This window comes from Podarcis muralis, chromosome 4, assembly GCF_964188315.1.
Source record: "Podarcis muralis chromosome 4, rPodMur119.hap1.1, whole genome shotgun sequence".
In the NCBI taxonomy this organism is placed as follows: domain Eukaryota; kingdom Metazoa; phylum Chordata; class Lepidosauria; order Squamata; family Lacertidae; genus Podarcis; species Podarcis muralis.
In genome coordinates this window covers 15,656,178-15,674,643 of record NC_135658.1, presented here as the reverse complement: position 1 = coordinate 15,674,643, position 18,466 = coordinate 15,656,178, and the positions used below count along the sequence as shown (strand labels likewise).

The 18,466-nt window shown below is 46.8% G+C and overlaps 1 protein-coding gene across 5 annotated transcripts in view; it reads left to right on the top strand.

Moving 5' to 3' along the window:
• The window catches only part of GRM5 (glutamate metabotropic receptor 5), a 259,730-nt gene that overhangs the window by 22,267 nt on the left and 218,997 nt on the right, over window positions 1-18,466 (top strand). For all 5 annotated transcript variants that reach the window (XM_028726026.2, XM_028726024.2, XM_028726025.2 and 2 more), the window contains exon 2: window positions 3,005-3,881. In XM_028726026.2, the coding sequence (XP_028581859.2) occupies window positions 3,203-3,881 (679 nt within the window). In that variant the 5' untranslated portion in view covers window positions 3,005-3,202. The remainder of the gene's footprint in view (window positions 1-3,004; window positions 3,882-18,466) is intronic.

Genomic DNA, 18,466 nt, shown 5'->3' with positions numbered 1-18,466 from the left:
TAACCTGAAACTGTTCTTAACCTGAAGCACCACTTTAGCTAATGGGGCCTTGTGTTGCCACCGCGCTGCTGGAGCCCGATTTCTGTTCTTATCCTGAAGCAAAGTTCTTAACCTGGAGCACTATTTCTGGGTTAGCAGAGTGTGTAACCTGAAGCGTATGTAACCCAAGGTACCACTGTATATAATAAAACAATCCCATTAAATCAGCACAAAAATTGAAACAGTAGACTCGGGTGCATCTTCGAAATACAGACCAGGCCTTCCATATTTGAAGAGCAAGTCCTCTTTTTGTGAATTGCTTTGAGCCCCTATCTCAAAGCAATACTTGCCTCACAAATGTAAGGCAAAAGCTGAGGTCGCTGACCCTATAAAAATGGTGGTCAGTGCGCAATGCATTGTGGGCCAATGTACCATATTTGCTTGTGCACAAATGGGAGGGCTTCTCTGTAGTGTAGGGTAGGGTTAGGGGTTATGAATCATCTACCATCTGCTGGGGACTGATCAGAAGTATGAATTGCCAAGCGGTTATTGCAAATCTGCTGTTTTGGCAGAGGAATGCTAAGTATGGGAAACCAGCAGAACTTACACTGCCTTAAACCAAGCGGGCCAAAATTATCTCTATTCCAAACACTGCTCAGGAGCTGGGCTGCTGCCAGCAGAGCTTGCTTAAGCCTGCAGAGGGGAAATGTGCCTTTCAAATAGAGTTTGACTTAAACAGCCCTTTTTGCTAGGGTATGTACTGCTGGGTTGCCAGGCCATGTAACCAAGCTGAAGTCACCTCACCACTCCCCTGGAATGAGACCCAGTTGAGCTGGGATGAGGGAGTTACACTGGCATATCTCCAGCTAAGCTTAAGTTAGCATCAGCCAGATGAGCTAGAGATCTTTTGGATCCTAACACCTTCATCCTAGGAGATTGTGGGTTTGGATTGCTCTCTACACTTGTAGTAGTAGTAGTAGTAGTAGCAGCAGCAATAATAATACAGTGGTATCTCAGGTTACATACGCTTCAGGTTACATACGCTTCAGGTTGCAGACTCCGCTAACCCAGAAATAGTGCTTCATGTTAAGAACTTTGCTTCAGGATGAGAACAAAAATCATGCTCCAGCGGTGCGGCGGCAGCAGGAGGCCCCATTAGCTAAAGTGGTGCTTCAGGTTAAGAACAGACCTCCAGAACGAATTAAGTACTTAACCCGAGGTATCACAACAATAATGATGATGATGATGATGATGATGATGATGATGATTAATAATACCTCTTGCCTAGTTTCTGTACACCGGGACCATCAAATTGTTGAATGACAGGGCAGTCATTTCAATAAATGATAAATAATAAACAGGTTCATTTATAGGATAATGATGGTGATGGGGTTTTCAGTCGAGACTAATGGAGGCTTCGCCCCTTTGAAAATGTGTAGGAAGAGAAAATTCTGTTCAGGGACAAAGCATTACAGAAGGCTATTAATTTAGGGAAGGCACTTTAAATGCATAGGCATTTGCAGAGGAGACTGAATTGCCTTTAGAGGCATACAATGAGCAGTTAAGCGCTGCAATAGAAGAAAACAGATTGCGTTGTAATTAAAGTGGGCTTAGCTAACCTGAACGACAGAGAGCTTCATTGCAGAGCAGGGCTGGAGTGATCCAGTCCTCCAGATCCTAACAAGCTGCAGGGAGCTTGTATAATGGGGACATCCTTGCGAATTCTTCACCGCTTCACTGCATGGGCAGCTAGTGACGATTTGCCCCATGTTTTGAAGAGGGCTGAGGCATACTGGTAATTTCCATTTGCTGCTATAGGTTTAATTTGGAGCTGAAGTCTGCATTTGGTTTCATGCTGTTTTCATGCATCTGCGAGTGATGTGAGCATGTCACATGGCGTGCGCATGCCACCATGGATTATTATTGAGGGGGCCCAGCCCCCTCCTTGAAAATTTGGGGGGCAACTCATCACCACCCCCCAGATTGTGCCCCTGGTCTTATATATGCTCTTACTGTGATATAAGGTTGAGATGATAGATGATAGATAGAGATGATAGATAGATAGATAGATAGATAGATAGATAGATAGATAGATAGATAGATATAGATAGATGATAGATGACAGATGATAGATGATAGATGATAGATGATAGATGATAGATGATAGATGATAGATAGATAGATAGATGATAGATAGATAGATAGATAGAGAGAGAGAGAGAGAGATAGATAGATAGATAGATAGATAGATAGATAGAGATAGATAGATAGATAGATAGATAGATAGATAGATAGAGATAGATCGATCTCTTCCTGGAAACCATTTTAGCACGTGGGGGAAATGATATAAAATATACAAAATGTATCTTTCAGGGACCACCTTACTTCTGTAATTTTAAATTGTTTCAACTATTTTTTAATATTTTTAATATTATGTAATACTGTTGTGTGTTTTTTTAATTAATTGTTGTAACCTCCCTTAAGGTGAAAGGTAGGAAATAAAATTTAACAATAATTGTAGTGGTCATCAGATTATTTTGCCTGATGTGTCATCTGGTAATAGATTCGGTGATGTATAGAACCCCTATAATTTTCTTTATTAGTCTTCTAGAAATTCTTTTGGCTTTCTTAAAGTTTCTCCATTCACTTCAAAGGCTGCTTTAGTCCAGTGATAAGGAGCCTGTGGCCCTCCAGATGTAGTTCCAACTCTGTAGAGATGTAGTCACCCTCAGTCAGCATGATATGACAGATGTTTTGTTCCAGCAACATCTGGAGGGCCATCCCTGCTTTAGTCGGAAACAATGTTTTCCAACCTTGGGTCTGCAGCTGTTTTTGGACTACAATTCCCATTATCCCTAGCTAACAGGACCAGCGGTCAGGGGTGATGGGAACTGTAGTCCAAAAACAGCTGGAAAACCAAATTTGGGAAACACTGGTCAAAAATATTGATGGGCTTTCTAGTTGGAAAATATTCTAGAAATGCGTGCTCTATTATTATTTTTAACCACTCCATTTTCTCTTAAAGGCTGAGAAGACTATGATTGTATCCTTCGTTATCAACAGAGGAGATGTTGGCCATCTTATAGAAAATGCTTGGAAACACCAGCTGACCGCCGGCTCAGTTGCTTTGATTCCTTCAAAAGACGTCGTCGTTGCTGCTTAAAAAGGCTCTCACCTTGTGGTCCCACCATGTTTCCTATACTGGCTTAAACCATTTCCTAAAATGCTCCTTCTGCCGTTCCTTGCAGTCTTGTTATTGAAGGAAGATGCCTGTGGGAACTTTGGTCTTTTGGTTTCTGCACAGTCCAATGAGAGGAGAGTGGTTGCCTACATGCCAGGGGACATCATCATTGGGGCTCTGTTCTCTGTGCATCACCAGCCAAGTGTTGACAAAGTCCACGAGCGGAAGTGCGGAGAGGTGAGGGAGCAGTATGGCATTCAGCGAGTGGAGGCCATGCTTCACACGCTCGACAGGATTAACCAGAACCAGACCTTGTTGCCAAACATAACGTTAGGTTGTGAGATCAGAGACTCGTGCTGGCACTCGGCAGTTGCTCTCGAGCAAAGCATCGAGTTCATACGGGATTCTCTCATCTCGGCGGAAGAGGAAGAAGGGCTGATGAAGTGCGTGGATGGCTCGACATCTTCCTTCCGTTCCAAAAAGCCCATCGTCGGCGTCATCGGGCCTGGGTCCAGTTCGGTGGCCATCCAGGTCCAAAACTTGTTGCAGCTCTTCAACATACCTCAGATTGCTTACTCTGCAACCAGCATGGACTTAAGTGACAAGACCTTGTTCAAGTACTTCATGAGAGTGGTGCCCTCGGATGCACAACAGGCTCGGGCGATGGTGGACATAGTTAAGAGATACAACTGGACTTACGTCTCTGCTGTGCATACTGAAGGTAAGGGAGAACGTTTATTGCATCTCCACATTCACATTCACATGCAATAAGGATATGTTCTGGGTTGCAGTATTAACATAGAGAGCATATACCATGTTCTATGTTTATAGAATCAGTATGATCTAGAACTGATTATTTTCTGTTGCCTCAAATTTTGAACCCTTTTATACATACAGCAAGGGCAGTGGCGGAGGAAGCCTCTTGGGCACCTGGGAAGGTGTGCCCAGGGGCGTGGTGAACCACCCATAGGGGCGGGGCGTGCAGTGCCACACAGCACCCATAGGGACGGGCAGAGGCAGAGCTAGCGGCGTCGGCACACATCCCAAGGGGGCAGGGCCGTCTTAAGCATATCTGGTGCCGTGGTGCAAAGATCTCTCTGGCACCCCCCCCCCCCGGCAACTCCAAAACAAGGGAGGGGGCAGTGGAAAATGTCCGCTGCCTCCCCCACCGCCCTGATCCCCAGCATTGTGCTGGTCCCGTGGGTTACCCAAGAGGCGAGGTCCAAGTCTGGTCCGTGGTCAAAGGTGCAACGTGGGGCAGTCCATAGTAGCTGGAGCTGGGTGCAGGGCAGGGAGTCGGGTGAAGTCAGGAACAGGCAAGCAAGCTGGGAGCCAGGGCAGGTCAGGAGCTCTGGCAGAAAAGCAGGACAGGGTTCAGGCAGGAGCTAGCAACCAACAATGTTGCTCCCGCAATTTAGAACTGGGGCTGGCTGGCTTTTATCTGCCCCGAGGCATAGGGCGGCCCTGATCCTCTGGTGACTCGCCTCTCCTGGCCTGGAGTTGAGCACTCCTCCTGCAGGAACTTAGTTCCCTCTGCCTCTCTGCCCTGAGCCTCTGCAGCTCAGGAGAGGCTGGAGGGTTACCAGACCCAGAGCCAACCTCAGCTCCCTCTGACGGGGCTGAGAGTGGAGCACCTGCAGGCAATGGGTCCTCCATCACCTCAGGAGCCAGAGCAGACTCAGCTGATGCCTGCACCTGAGGACCCAAGCACAGGTGAGGACGCTTCGGGCTCAGGCCCCAGCCACGGCTCAGCTGGTTCTGGAGGCGGGGAATCCTGTGCAGGCTGGGATCCCTCAGGTTCAGCATCCGAGTCCGAATCCCAGGCCATCACAGGCATGGTGGTGGCGATCAAACAGGAAAATGTGCTGGCGGACATGCTCTCCAGTGTCGGGGTGCCCAATAAGGCAGCTCAGGAAGGCTGCACAGCATCTTTCACCAGGAAGCAGCAGGAGGAAAACGACTGGGAGCAGGGCTGTCTTTAGCAGATGTAGTGGCTTGGGAAGAAAGCTGCACGCCCACCAGCCATATAGTTGGTAGGGCGTAGCTGGCGGGTGTGCAGGAAAAGGGGAGGCTGCCGGCAAAGCCGCACAGCTCCCCTACTTACTAGGGCACCCCTGAGAGGCTGGCGCCCTGGCGCAACGAATCACTAACACCAATGGGAAAGACAGCTCTGCAAGGGGGTGCGTTGGCATTGCCGCGTGTCCCAGAGAGGTGCACCGGCAGCAGGGAGCGTCCCGGCGGGGCACCTGTGGCGATGTCACCTCCCCTCAGGGATGGCACCCGGGGTGGACCGCACCCTCCTTGCTCCGCCTCCGAGCAAGGATACCCCACCTATCTGCAAAACGCCTACTTCGCAGAGGATAAGCTCTAGTGATGTTTACACACCCCGTTCCCCAAACTAGAAACAAACACCTATACCCTACAAAACAAACTTGAAAACCCAGACAAAAAAGGAGGAAGCACACCCCCTTCTCAAACAATCACAATAAAAAGAAGTCCCAAACACCTCATTAAAAATAATATAAAATGGGGGGAGGGACAACATGTGGCCCCGGTGGGCACTAGGGTGTGTGTATAAAGGCATTGTTGTGTCCATTGGGAACCCAGATATGCATATATAAATGCATAAAAATACCACACATCACCACAATAAGCTAGACAATCCTACTTGTACCAGTTAATTAATAAAGGTTTATTGGCTGTGATCTTCCCTCTCTACACTTTATAATACGGACAAAGATATGTTGATCTAATATTGGACTGAAGGTAAGTCTTTTGGTTTCCATCTCTGAGAATTCTTGCTATGATCTGATCTTAGTGTCTTGTTCCAAATTCTTTTGTGAAACCCATGGACCCTTTCTTATTCTGCGTTCAGGATAATTTGTGCTCATAATGCTATCAGGGTGGTCATGCGCAAAACATGCTTTCAATACTATTTCTGCCAGCAAAACTTTTGCGGCAGTCCTACCGTTTCGTTTGAAATCGGTGCATGTCCTATAACTTCCTGCTGAAGTTCTGCAAATGTTCTGAGTTTCTGTGTTTACAGCCCCTCCAGATAGCAATGATGTGCTGGGATTAGGAAAGCATCACAGAACAACTAATAAAGCAGAATAAATCCACCACAGATGCTCTATTATTATTTTGATAATATATTGCAGAACACAAGAAACACTCGCGTGTGTGAGAAAGTGAAGGGGCAGGAAATACTTTGACTGCTGGATCCACAGAGAGCTGCATTACTGTGTTTATTTTATTTTATTTTTTTAAGGGTTCCTTGTCTTCAACATTTTGTATACATGGGCAGGTTCACCCATCAGCTCAACATCACTCAGAAAGTTTCATGGATAAGTGGCAATTTGAACCCTGGGTCTCCATGGTCCAATCCCACCCCCACCCCGATTTTTAAAATTATATTTCCAGAAATTCCACATACAATCCAACACACACACACACACACACATTTACAAATTAATATTACCGACTTCCCATCCCATTTTCCATGCTGTTTTTCTTATCCCTCCATTGCTGTACCCTGTCTTCCCTCTTTTTACATGATACACATAACATAATAGTCTCTAATTCTTTCTGTTGATCATAATTCAAATCCTGCTCATGGATTCTTCATGTTTTGATATTTCTTCAAATAACCCGAAAACAGCTTCCATTCTTCAAGAAGAAAAAAACCATTAGACTCTCTTATTATAGCTGTTAGCTTTGCTGATTCAGCATAATCCATAAATTTGCTTTCCCTGGTCCTAATTCAACACTCTAACCATTTCATCATACTTCTCCCTCCCTCCCTCCCTCCCTCCCTCCCTCTATTCCTTTCATCACCCAGCAGGGAAAAGCTTGACCTCTATGTTGGGTGTTGAAGAGAGGCTTTTCATTTTCTGAGCTGGGCTGTAGCTCAGTGGTAGAACATCTGCCTTGAGTGCAGAAGGTTCCAGGTTCAATCCCTGACATCTCCAAGTAGGGCTGGGAAAGAGACTTCTGCCTGGAACCCTGGAGGAGCCGCTGCTGGTCAGATGGACCAATGGCCTGACTCTGTATAAGACAGCTTCCCACAAAGAGCTGCCATGGGAGAAAGAGAGCCATCTCTCTGTCTGCCTCCCATAACCAGCTAGGTCAACTTCCATGTGGCACTGAGGGGATGAAAGTACCAGGCAGAGCAAACTCTTCCACCATTTGCAGTCTGCTAGGGAGGAGAGGCCATGATCTGGATTGGAACCCACTGCAGGCTTCATCCTAACCACAAGCCAGTGGTTCCCCTGCCTTCCTGTTGGCACTGCAGCTGGAGAATTTGAGAGGATGTTCCTCTTGTTGGCACTATATCCTTAGCAAGCAGAACATGCGCCTGGCAATTGGTTGATATGCGGAAGGTTTTCCATGTCACTTGCCACTTAAGTAAAGCGCTTGACCCAGAAGTCCTTTAGATGACATTTTGAAAATGTCTGGCTAATTAGCCTAATGAATCTAACACTGGAGGCAACAGTTGGAGTATTCATCACGTGGATGGCAGCTTTAAACAACAGAGGAAGAACTGCTGGGGAAATGGGTGGAATTAGATGGAAACGAAACTTCAGGCAGGGTGATGTGAGAGATACCAGTTTATTTGTTTTGAAGTGATAGCTTTCCTTCCTGGAGTCCTGGCTTCATGATTTAGATGGACCACATGGATAGACCACATTAGCAGGACAAAGAACGTGGTGTCCAACTGATCCTTTTGTCATGTGCAGGAATCAAAACATAGAATGACCGACTTATTTATAGCCACCAGACAAGTTACAGCATGTGTTGTAGAAATTTACTAGGCCTTCATTGATTTCAAACAGGTGTGGGCTAGTTTAGACAGTGGCCTTCCTAACTCAAGCTGCAATCCTATGTACAGCGGAAGCTTGGTTGTCAAACTTAATCCGTTCCGGGAGTCCGTTCAACTCCCGGAACCATTCGAAAACCAAGGTGTGGCTTCCAATTGGCTGCAGGAGCTTCCTGCACTCAATCAGAAGCCATGGAAGTCACATTGGATGTTTGGTTTCCAAAGAACGTTCAAAAATTGGAACACTTACTTCCGGGTTTATAGCATTCTGGAGCCAAAATGCACATGTACCAAGGTGTTTGAGAGCCAAGGTACACTGAACTCAGTTGCACTTATTTATTACATCTATATACCACCTTTTGGGGGACATGGGTGGCGCTGTGGGTTAAACCACAGAGCCTAGGGCTTGCCAATCAGAAGGTCGGCGGTTCGAATCCCCGCGACGGGGTGAGCTCCCGTTGCTTGGTCCCTGCTCCTGCCAACCTAGCAGTTCGAAAGCATGTCAAAGTGCAAGTAGATAAATAGGTACCACTCCTGCGGGAAGGTAAACGGCATTTCTGTGCGCTGCTCTGGTTCGCCAGAAGCAGCTTAGTTATGCTGGCCACATGACCCAGAAGCTGTACGCTGGCTCCCTCGGCCAGTAAAGCGAGATAAGCGCTGCAACGCCAGAGTCGGCCATGACTGGACCTAATGGTCAGGGGTCCCTTTATCTTTACCTTACCACCTTTATCTTCCAAGGATCTCAAGGTGGTATATATACATGGTTTTTCTTCTCCCCACTTCACCCTCACAACAACCCTGTGAGGAAGACATAATGACTGGCCCAAGGTCACCCAGTGAGCTTCATGACGGAGTGGGGATTCAAACCCTAGTTTCCCAGGTCCTGGTCCAACACTCTAACCATTACACCACACTGGTTCTAATTCTGAGTAGATAGAAGAAGAGCTCTGCTGGATCAGGCTAAACCAGTGTTTCCCAAACTTGGGTCTCCAGCTGTTTTTGGACTACAACTCTCATCATCCCTAGCTAGCAGGACCAGGGGTGATGGGACAGCTGGAGACCCAAGTCTGGGAAATACCGGGGGAATGTCTACTGGTCCAGCACTCTGTTCTCACAGTTGTCAATCAGATCCCACTTCTGGGAGGCTGGCAAGCAGGTCCTGAGTGCAACAGCTTCAACTTCCATGCATAGGATTGAACTATAAACTCACATATTGTATAAGGTTTCAAGAATAATATGCACCAGAAAAGTTCATTGGGAAGTGGAGTATATAAAGAATATTTATCTATTCCTGGAACAGTAATATTGAAATGATATTCCACCAATAAATGCTGTTTTCATTGATACAATTTTTCCTCAGATAATTCACCACTCTATATTCATCTGGATTTTACAGCTTTATAAAATCTGAGAATAAGTTTGCTATCATGTTTTGCCTTATAAAATAGGATGGTATGAAATGAACTAAAGTAAGATTTCTTTCAAAGCATTTCCCCCTCTTTTTGCTCTGTTTATAAATGTGTTTGCATTTGTATACTAATAATATATAATGCTAATATTGTATAGTGATAGAGAGTTGTGCCTGGAGATGGGAAGACTCAGTGGTGATATGATAGCCATCTTCAAATAGCTGAAGGGCTGACGCACTGAAGATGGAACAAGCTTGTTTTCTGTTGCTCCACAGGGCAGGGCCCAAACCAACAGATTCAAATGAGATTCTGATTAAATTTTGGGAAGACCTTTCTGGTGGTAAGAGCTGTTTCAAGAGTGAACCAAACTACGATGGAAGGCTGTGAACTCTCCTTCCTTGGAGGTTTTTAAACAGAGTTTGGATGGAGTTAGACAAGACGGGTCCCTTCCAACTCTAGAATTCTTTGATTCTAAGCAGCCATTCTCAACCTTGGGTCCCCAGATGTTTTTGGCCTACAACTCCCATCATCCCTGACCACTGGTCCTGTGAGCTAGGGATCATGGGAGTTGTAGGCCAAAAACATCTGGGGACCCAAGGTTGAGAACCACTGTAAGGGATCGAGAGAGCGTTCGGCCTCAAAAGATGAGGTGAGCTGAACTCAAGAGTGTTTTGCTTTGCCTTGCTGCTACTAGGAACTTTCTCCTTTGTAACACATAAATCGTTGCCTACAGTGGAGCGTTTCAGTTGAGTTTCCCACAACACAATAGACCATGGGTAGGAAAACTAAGGCCCGGGGGCCGGATCCATCCTAGTCGCCTTCTAAATCTGGCCTGCGGACAGTCCAGGAATCAGCGTGTTTTTTTATGAGTAGAATGTGTCCTTTTATTTAAAATGCATCTCTGGGTTATTTGGGGGGCATAGGAATTTGTTAATTCCCCCCCCCCCCAAAAAAAATATAGTCCGGCCTCCCACAAGGTCTGAGGGACAGTGGACCGCTCCCCTGCTGAAAAAGTTTGCTGACCCCTGCAATAGACGAATGCAGTGCCCTATGGTTGCCCATCCATCTCAGCCATCATGGCCAATGCTCAGGGGTGATGGGAATAGAAGAACAGCTGAAGCTGTCCATGCTACCTGCCACTGCCATAGACTCAGGTTGTGTTTCTGCCTGGTTTAATTTGAAAAGCCGTGCTGGTGTTAGGTTTATATATTTTCTCCTCTCATACGTCCTGTGCAAGCAACACCAGAAGCCTAGTCAGCAGTCTGCATCGTAAACTCCCTTGGCTGGAGAGAAAGAGGCTTGTTGTTTTTTTGCTGATAAATATTTGATGGTCTAATGCTGCTGGGAACTACAGTACAATGCAAACACAACTGTCTCTGAATGGGAATGAGATGGATGACACCTCCCCGCTCCCTCACTGGCCCCAGTCCAGCTCCTTCCAATGAAATGAATGGGGCATGTTGAAGCCATGCCCAATAGTGAATGTCTGTACAGAAGTCAGCCCTATTGGGTTCAATGGGACATACTCCTAGTTAATTTAGGATCGCAGCCTAGTAGCATGGGAGCTGATTTATACAGAGTCTGACAATTGCTCCATCTTTGCTGACTGACAGGCTCATCAGGATTTCTCATAGGGATCTCCCCCCACCCAGCTGTGAATTAAACCTGGTACTTTCAATATGCCTTACCTCCGTTGATTTCAGCCGGGTATAAGTGTTGTTGTTGTTGTTTAGTCGTTTAGTCGTGTCCGACTCTTCGTGACCCCATGGACCAGAGCACGCCAGGCACCCCTGTCTTCCACCGCCTCCCGCAGTTTGGTCAGGCTCATGTTTGTAGCTTCGAGAACACTATCCAACCATCTCATCCTCTGTCGTCCCCTTCTCCTTGTGCCCTCCATCTTTCCCAACATCAGGGTCTTTTCCAGGGAGTCTTCTCTTCTCATGAGGTGGCCAAAGTACTGGAGCCTCAACTTCACGATCTGTCCTTCCAGTGACCACTCAGGTCTGATTTCCTTAAGAATGGATGCGTTTGATCTTCTTGCAGTCCATGGGACTCTCAAGAGTCTCCTCCAGCACCATAATTCAAAAGCATCAATTCTTCGGCGATCAGCCTTCTTTATGGTCCAGCTCTCACTTCCATACATCACTACTGGGAAAACCATGGCTTTAACTATACGGACCTTTGTTGGTAAGGTGATATCTCTACTTTTTAAGATGTTGTCTAGATTTGCCATCGCCTTTCTCCCAAGGAGCAGGCGTCTTTTAATTTCGTGACTGCTGTCACCATCTGCAGTGATCATGGAGCCCAAGAACATAAAATCTCTCACTGCCTCCATTTCTTCCCCTTCTATTTGCCAGGAGGTGATGGGACCAGTGGCCATGATCTTCGTTTTTTTGATGTTGAGCTTCAGACCATATTTTGCGCTCTCCTCTTTCACCCTCATTAAAAGGTTCTTTAATTCCTCCTCACTTTCTGCCATCAAGGTTGTGTCATCTGCATATCTGAGGTTGTTGATATTTCTTCCGGCGATCTTAATTCCGGCTTGGGATTCATCCAGCCCAGCCTTTCGCATGATGAATTCTGCATATAAGTTAAATAAGCAGGGCGACAATATACAGCCTTGTCGTACTCCTTTCCCAATTTTGAACCAATCAGTTGTTCCATATCCAGTTCTAACTGTAGCTTCTTGTCCCACATAGAGATTTCTCAGGAGACAGATGAGGTGATCAGGCACTCCCATTTCTTTAAGAACTTGCCATAGTTTGCTGTGGTCAACACAGTCAAAGGCTTTTGCATAGTCAATGAAGCAGAAGTAGATGTCTTTCTGGAACTCTCTACCTTTTTCCATAATCCAGCGCATGTTTGCAATTTGGTCTCTGGTTCCTCTGCCTCTTCTAAATCCAGCTTGCACTTCTGGGAGTTCTTGGTCCACATACTGCTTAAGCCTGCCTTGTAGAATTTTAAGCATAACCTTGCTAGCGTGTGAAATGAGTGCAATTGTGCGGTAGTTGGAGCATTCTTTGGCACTTCCCTTCTTTGGGATTGGGATGTAGACTGATCTTCTCCAATCCTCTGGCCACTGCTGAGTTTTCCAAATTTGCTGGCATATTGAGTGTAGCACCTTAACAGCATCATCTTTTAAAATTTTAAATAATTCAGCTGGAATATCATCACTTCCACTGGCCTTGTTATTAGCGATGCTTTCTAAGGCCCATTTGACTTCACTTTCCAGGATGTCTGGCTCAAGGTCAGCAACCACACTACCTGGGGTATATGAGACATCAATTTCTTTCTGGTATAGTTCCTCTGTGTATTCTTGCCACCTCTTCTTGATGTCTTCTGCTTCTGTTAGGTCCTTTCCACTTTTGTCTTTTATTATGGAAATCTTTGTACAAAATGTTCCTTTCATATCTCCAATTTTCTTGAACAGATCTCTGGTTTTTCCCATTCTATTGTTTTCCTCTATTTCTTTGCATTGCTCGTTTAAGAAGGCCTTCTTGTCTCTCCTTGCTATTTTTTGGAAATCTGCATTCAATTTCTTGTATCTTTCACTATCTCCCTCGCATTTTGCTTGCCTTCTCTCCCCTGCTATTTGTAAGGCCTCGTTGGACAGCCACTTTGCTTTCTTGCATTTCCTTTTCATTGGGATGGTTTTAGTTGCTGCCTCTTGTATAATGTTACGAGCCTCCATCCATAGTTCTTCAGGCACTCTGTCCACCAAATCTAAATCCTTAAACCTGTTCCTCACTTCCACTGTGTATTCATAAGGGATTTGACTTAGATTGTATCTTACCGGCCCAGTGGTTTTTCCTACTTTCTTCAGTTTAAGCTTGAATTTTGCTATAAGAAGCTGATGATCTGAGCCACAGTCAGCTCCAGGTCTTGTTTTTGCTGACTGTATAGAGCTTCTCCATCTTTGGCTACAGAGAATATAATCAATCTGATTTCGATGCTGCCCATCTGGTGATGTCCATGTGTAGAGTCGTCTCTTGTGTTGTTGGAAAAGAGTGTTTGTGATGACCAGCTTGTTCCCTTGACAGAACTCTATTAGCCTTTGCCCTGCTTCGTTTTGATCTCCAAGGCCAAACTTGCCAGTTGTTCCTTTTATCTCTTGACTCCCTACTTTAGCATTCCAATCCCCTATTATGAGCAGAACATCCTTCTTTGGTGTCACTTCTATAAGGTCTTGTAAGTCTTCATAGAATTGGTCAATTTCAGTTTCTTCAGCACTAGTAGTTGGTGCATAAACTTGAATTACTGTGATGTTAAAAGGTCTTTAAATTGACTAAATTTGACTAAACTGTGGGAGGCAGTGGAAGACAGGAGTGCCTGGCGTGCTCTGGTCCATGGGGTCACGAAGAGTCGGTCACAACTAAATGACTAAATAACAACAACAACAACATATAAATTGGACCAGGAACTTTGGTTGTTGTTTTTATAATTGTGTTCCCTTAATTTTTTGTTCATGCCTTTTCATTTTAAAACGTTTGCCTAACTCTCACCTATAAAGGACCTTGAACTAGCTAATAACCAAGTGAATACAAAATTCAATGAAACACGTGGGCATTGCAACGTAACCCATGATAAAAGCGATTAGAACTGCAGCAATTGTCCAGTCAGCCAAATGTCGACTAGCAGTGAAATGTTACACCAGTTTATGCCTTTATCCTTGGTGACATGCTCTAATAGCTTTCTCTCTCACCCAAGGAAATTAGGTTTGTAATGTACTCTCCAAACAACAACAACAACATACCTGGTGAAGACTTTTTGCCACCTGAAAACTTCAAAAATAAGCCCGAGCGAAAGTCCTGCCTTTAACCAAACTTTCACCCCCTTTGTGTCTCTTATGCTGAGTCCACCTTTGGTCCACCTTGTTCAGTATTGTCTACACTGACTGGTAGCAACTCTACATAGTTTTAGACAGGGTTATTTGCTGGCCCTGCCTGTAGTTGGTGGGGGTTGAGCCTGAGCTCTACACATGTGAAACAGATGCTCTACCACCATGTTTCCATGAAGGCAAGCTGCAATAAATTTTCCCTACCTGGAAATAATAATAATAATAATAATAATAATAATAATAATAATAATAATAATAATAATTTATTATTTATACCCCGCCCATCTGGCTGGGTTTCCCCAGCCACTCTGGGCGGCTTCCAACTGAATATTAAAAACAGTACAGCATCAAACATTAAAAACTTCCCTAAAGAGGGCTGCCTTCAGATGACTTTTAAAAGTAAAATAGTTGTTTATTGCTTTGACATCTGCTGGGAGGGCGTTCCACAGGGCAGGAGCCACTACCGAGAAGGCCCTCTGCCTGGTTCCCTGTAACCTTACTTCTCGCAATGAGGGAACCGCCAGAAGGCCCTCGGCGCTGGATCTCAGTGTCCGGGCTGAACTATGGGGGTGGAGACGCTCCTTCAGGTATACTGGACCGAGGCCGTTTAGGGCTTTAAAGGTCAGCACCAACACTTTGAATTGTGCTCGGAAACGTACTGGGAGCCAATGCAGATCTCTCAGAACTGGTGTTATGTGGTCCCAGCGGCCACTCCCAGTCACCAGTCTAGCGGCCGCATTCTGGATTAATTGCAGTTTCTGGGTCACCTTCAAAGGTAGCCCCACGTAGAGCGCGTTGCAGTAGTCCAAGCGGGAGATAACTAGAGCATGCACCACTCTGGCAAGACAGTCTGCGGGCAGGTAGGGTCTTAGCCTGCGTACCAGGTGGAGCTGGTAAACAGCTGCCCTGGACACAGAATTAACCTGTGCCTCCATGGACAGCTGTGAGTCCAAAATGACTCCCAGGCTGCGCACCTGGTCCTTCAGGGGCACAGTTACCCCATTCAGGACCAGGGAATCCCCCACACCTGCCCGCCCCCTGTCCCCCAAAAACAGTACTTCTGTCTTGTCAGGATTCAGCCTCAATCTGTTAGCCGCCATCCATCCTCCAACAGCCTCCAGGCACTCACACAGGACCTTCACCGCCTTCACTGGTTCTGATTTGAAAGAGAGGTAGAGCTGGGTGTCATCTGCATACTGATGAACACCCAGCCCAAACCCCCTGATGATCTCTCCCAGCGGCTTCATATAGATATTAAAAAGCATGGGGGAGAGGACGGAACCCTGAGGCACCCCACAAGTGAGAGCCCAGGGGTCTGAACACTCATCCCCCACCACCACTTTCTGGACACGGCCCAGGAGAAAGGAGCGGAACCACCGTATAACAGTGCCCCCAGCTCCCAGCCCCTCTAGACGGTCCAGAAGGATGTTATGGTCGATGGTGTCAAAGGCCGCTGAGAGATCCAGCAGAACTAGGAAACAGCTCTCACCTTTGTCCCTAGCCCATTGGAGATCATCAACCAGCGCGACCAAGGCAGTTTCAGTCCCATGGTGAGGCCTGAATCCCGATTGGAAGGGATCCAAATGGTCCGCATCCTCCAGGCGTGCTTGGAGTTGTCTGGCAACCACCCGCTCAATCACCTTGCCCAAGAATGGTAAATTTGAGACTGGGCGATAGTTGGCCAAATTGGCTGGGTCTAAAGATGTTTTTTTAAGAAGCGGTTTAATGACCGCCTCTTTCAGCGGGTCTGGGAAGGCTCCCTCATAGAGGGAAGCATTCACCACCCCGCAGAGCCCATCGCCCAGCCCTTCCCGGCTCGCTTTTATCAGCCAGGATGGGCAAGGATCCAGGAGACAGGTGGTCGGTTTCACTTGTCCAAGCAGCCTGTCCACATCCTCGGAGGTAACAGATTGGAATTGATCCCATGTAACAGGACCAGACAGAACTCTAGCACTCTCCCACCCTGGCCCTGCTCCCACGGTGGAGTCTACCTCCTTCTGAATCTGAGCGACTTTATCTGCAAAAAACTTTGCAAAAGCATTGCAGGAGATCTTGGGGTCCCTACCAGGCCCCGGTGGTGCAGGTGGTTCCGATAGATTGCGAACTACCTGAAAAAGTCTCCTGCTGCTGTTTTCTGCAGATGCAATGGAGGCGGCGAAGAAGGCCCTCTTCGCCGTCGCCATTGCCACTTGGTAGGCTCGACGTTGAGCTCTAGCCCGTGTCCGGTCTGATTCAGAATGAGTTTTCCGCCACCAGCGCTCTAGCCGTCTCAACGATTGTTTCATCACCCTCAGCTCCGGGGAAAACCACGGGGCTGTCCGGGCTCCATGCAATCGGAGAGGGTGCTTCGGAGCCAGACAGTCAATAGCCCTGGTTAACTCCGCATTCCAGCGGGCCACCAGGGAATCAGCTGAAAGGCCATCAACTTGGGATAAAACATCCCCTACCACTCTCTGGAAGCCAATTGGATCCATTAAGTGGCGGGGGCGGACCATCCGAATCGGTCCCACCTCCCTGCAGAGGGGAAGGGTCGCGGAGAAGTCCAGTTGCATCAGGAAGTGATCTGACCATGGCACTTCTTTTGTTTCGCTTTTAGATAATGTCAGATCACCAACATCTGTAGAGGTAAACACCAAGTCTAAGGCATGTCCGCGGCTATGAGTTGGGCCAAACTTATTCAGGGACAGCCCCATGGAGGCCATGCTTTCCACGAAGTCCCGAGCGGCCCCTTGTAAGGTCGTGTCGGCATGGATGTTAAAATCCCCCAGGACAACCAAGCTAGGTGTCTCCAGGAGCATATCCGCCACGACCTGAAGCAGCTCGGGCAGGGAATCCTTGGTGCAGCGGGGAGGTCGGTACACCAATAGGAATCCTGTACTGCCCCTATTGCCCAACTTCCAGAACATGCACTCAGAAAATTGGGTCTTCCCAATAGGACGCCTGGTGCAGACTAATGACTTCCTAAAAATCACTGCAACCCCCCCTCCCCGCCCACATGACCTGGGTTGCTGTGCGTAAGAGAAACCTGGTGGGCAAGCAGCGGCAAGGACAGGCCCATCTGCCTCATCCAACCAGGTCTCTGTCACACATGCCAGGTCAAATCCTCCATCCACAATCAGGTCGTGGATGGCAGTGGTTTTATTCATCATTGACCTGGCATTGCACAGCAACACTTTCAGGTCATGTGGGTTTCCCTTGCTGATTCCAGTATCCTTCTGGTCAGGACCAGACCTGGAGGCAGGGATAGTCCTCAACCAACGACTAAACCTGCCTCCTCGGTAATGACATAGTCTGGTCTTAGCGTAACTCCTCCTCCGGCCCGTGATCACTGAGATCGGGTGTCCCAATACATTCCCTCCTGTGGAACCTGCCCCAGCCATTCTATTGGCTGAGGCCCATTCCCAGGCAGCCCTGACCCTTCCCCTTAAAAGGCAAAATACAAACTATATAATAACTTAACAGAAGAATAAAAATAGAAGCACAGCAAAAAACAATAGTGCTAAAATTAAACTGTTCCCCACCCTAACTAAATACTTAACCAACCGCAAACAGAAATAAAATTATAAAATTATAAAACATTATAAAAAACAACCACCACCATTTAAGGTGCAGCAAATTAAAAGCAGTTAAAACATTTAAAACCATTTTGTCACTTGCTGCAGGTAGCTGCTCAGGCCTCTAAACTGTAGTAGTGAGTGCAGGCTCCGCCCCCTAGGCCAGATGGAATTGGCAGGAGAGGGAGCGGCCCACCAAACACTCAGCAGAGCAGCAGCAGCAGCAGCAGTAATGTCCCGGAGGCCTCTCTCCGGCCTCTTATGCTGTGGCGATGAGTGCAGGCTCCGCCCCCTAGGCCAGATGGAGTTGGCAGAAAAGGGAGCGGCCCACCAAACACTCAGCAGAGCAGCAGCAGCAGCAGCAGAAATTATTGTCTTCAAATTTTGCTGTTTCCAGGTATGCTATAATAAGTCTTGGTTGGCACAAGCCTTTGATAAGCCTTTCCTCCATTGCAAGGGGTTGGACTAGATGACCCTTGAATCCATTCCAACTCTGCGATTCCATGATTCTATAATCAGATATTTTCCAATTGGTATTTGGCAGTAATAGATCACTAGCCAAATGGTAACAATCAGCATTTGACAGTACCGAGAAGCCACAATCAATATTTGACAGACTCAACTAATATGCAGCAGCAATCATATTTTTAATGTGGAGGGCAGAAATTTTTGACTATGTTTTCCCCAGCA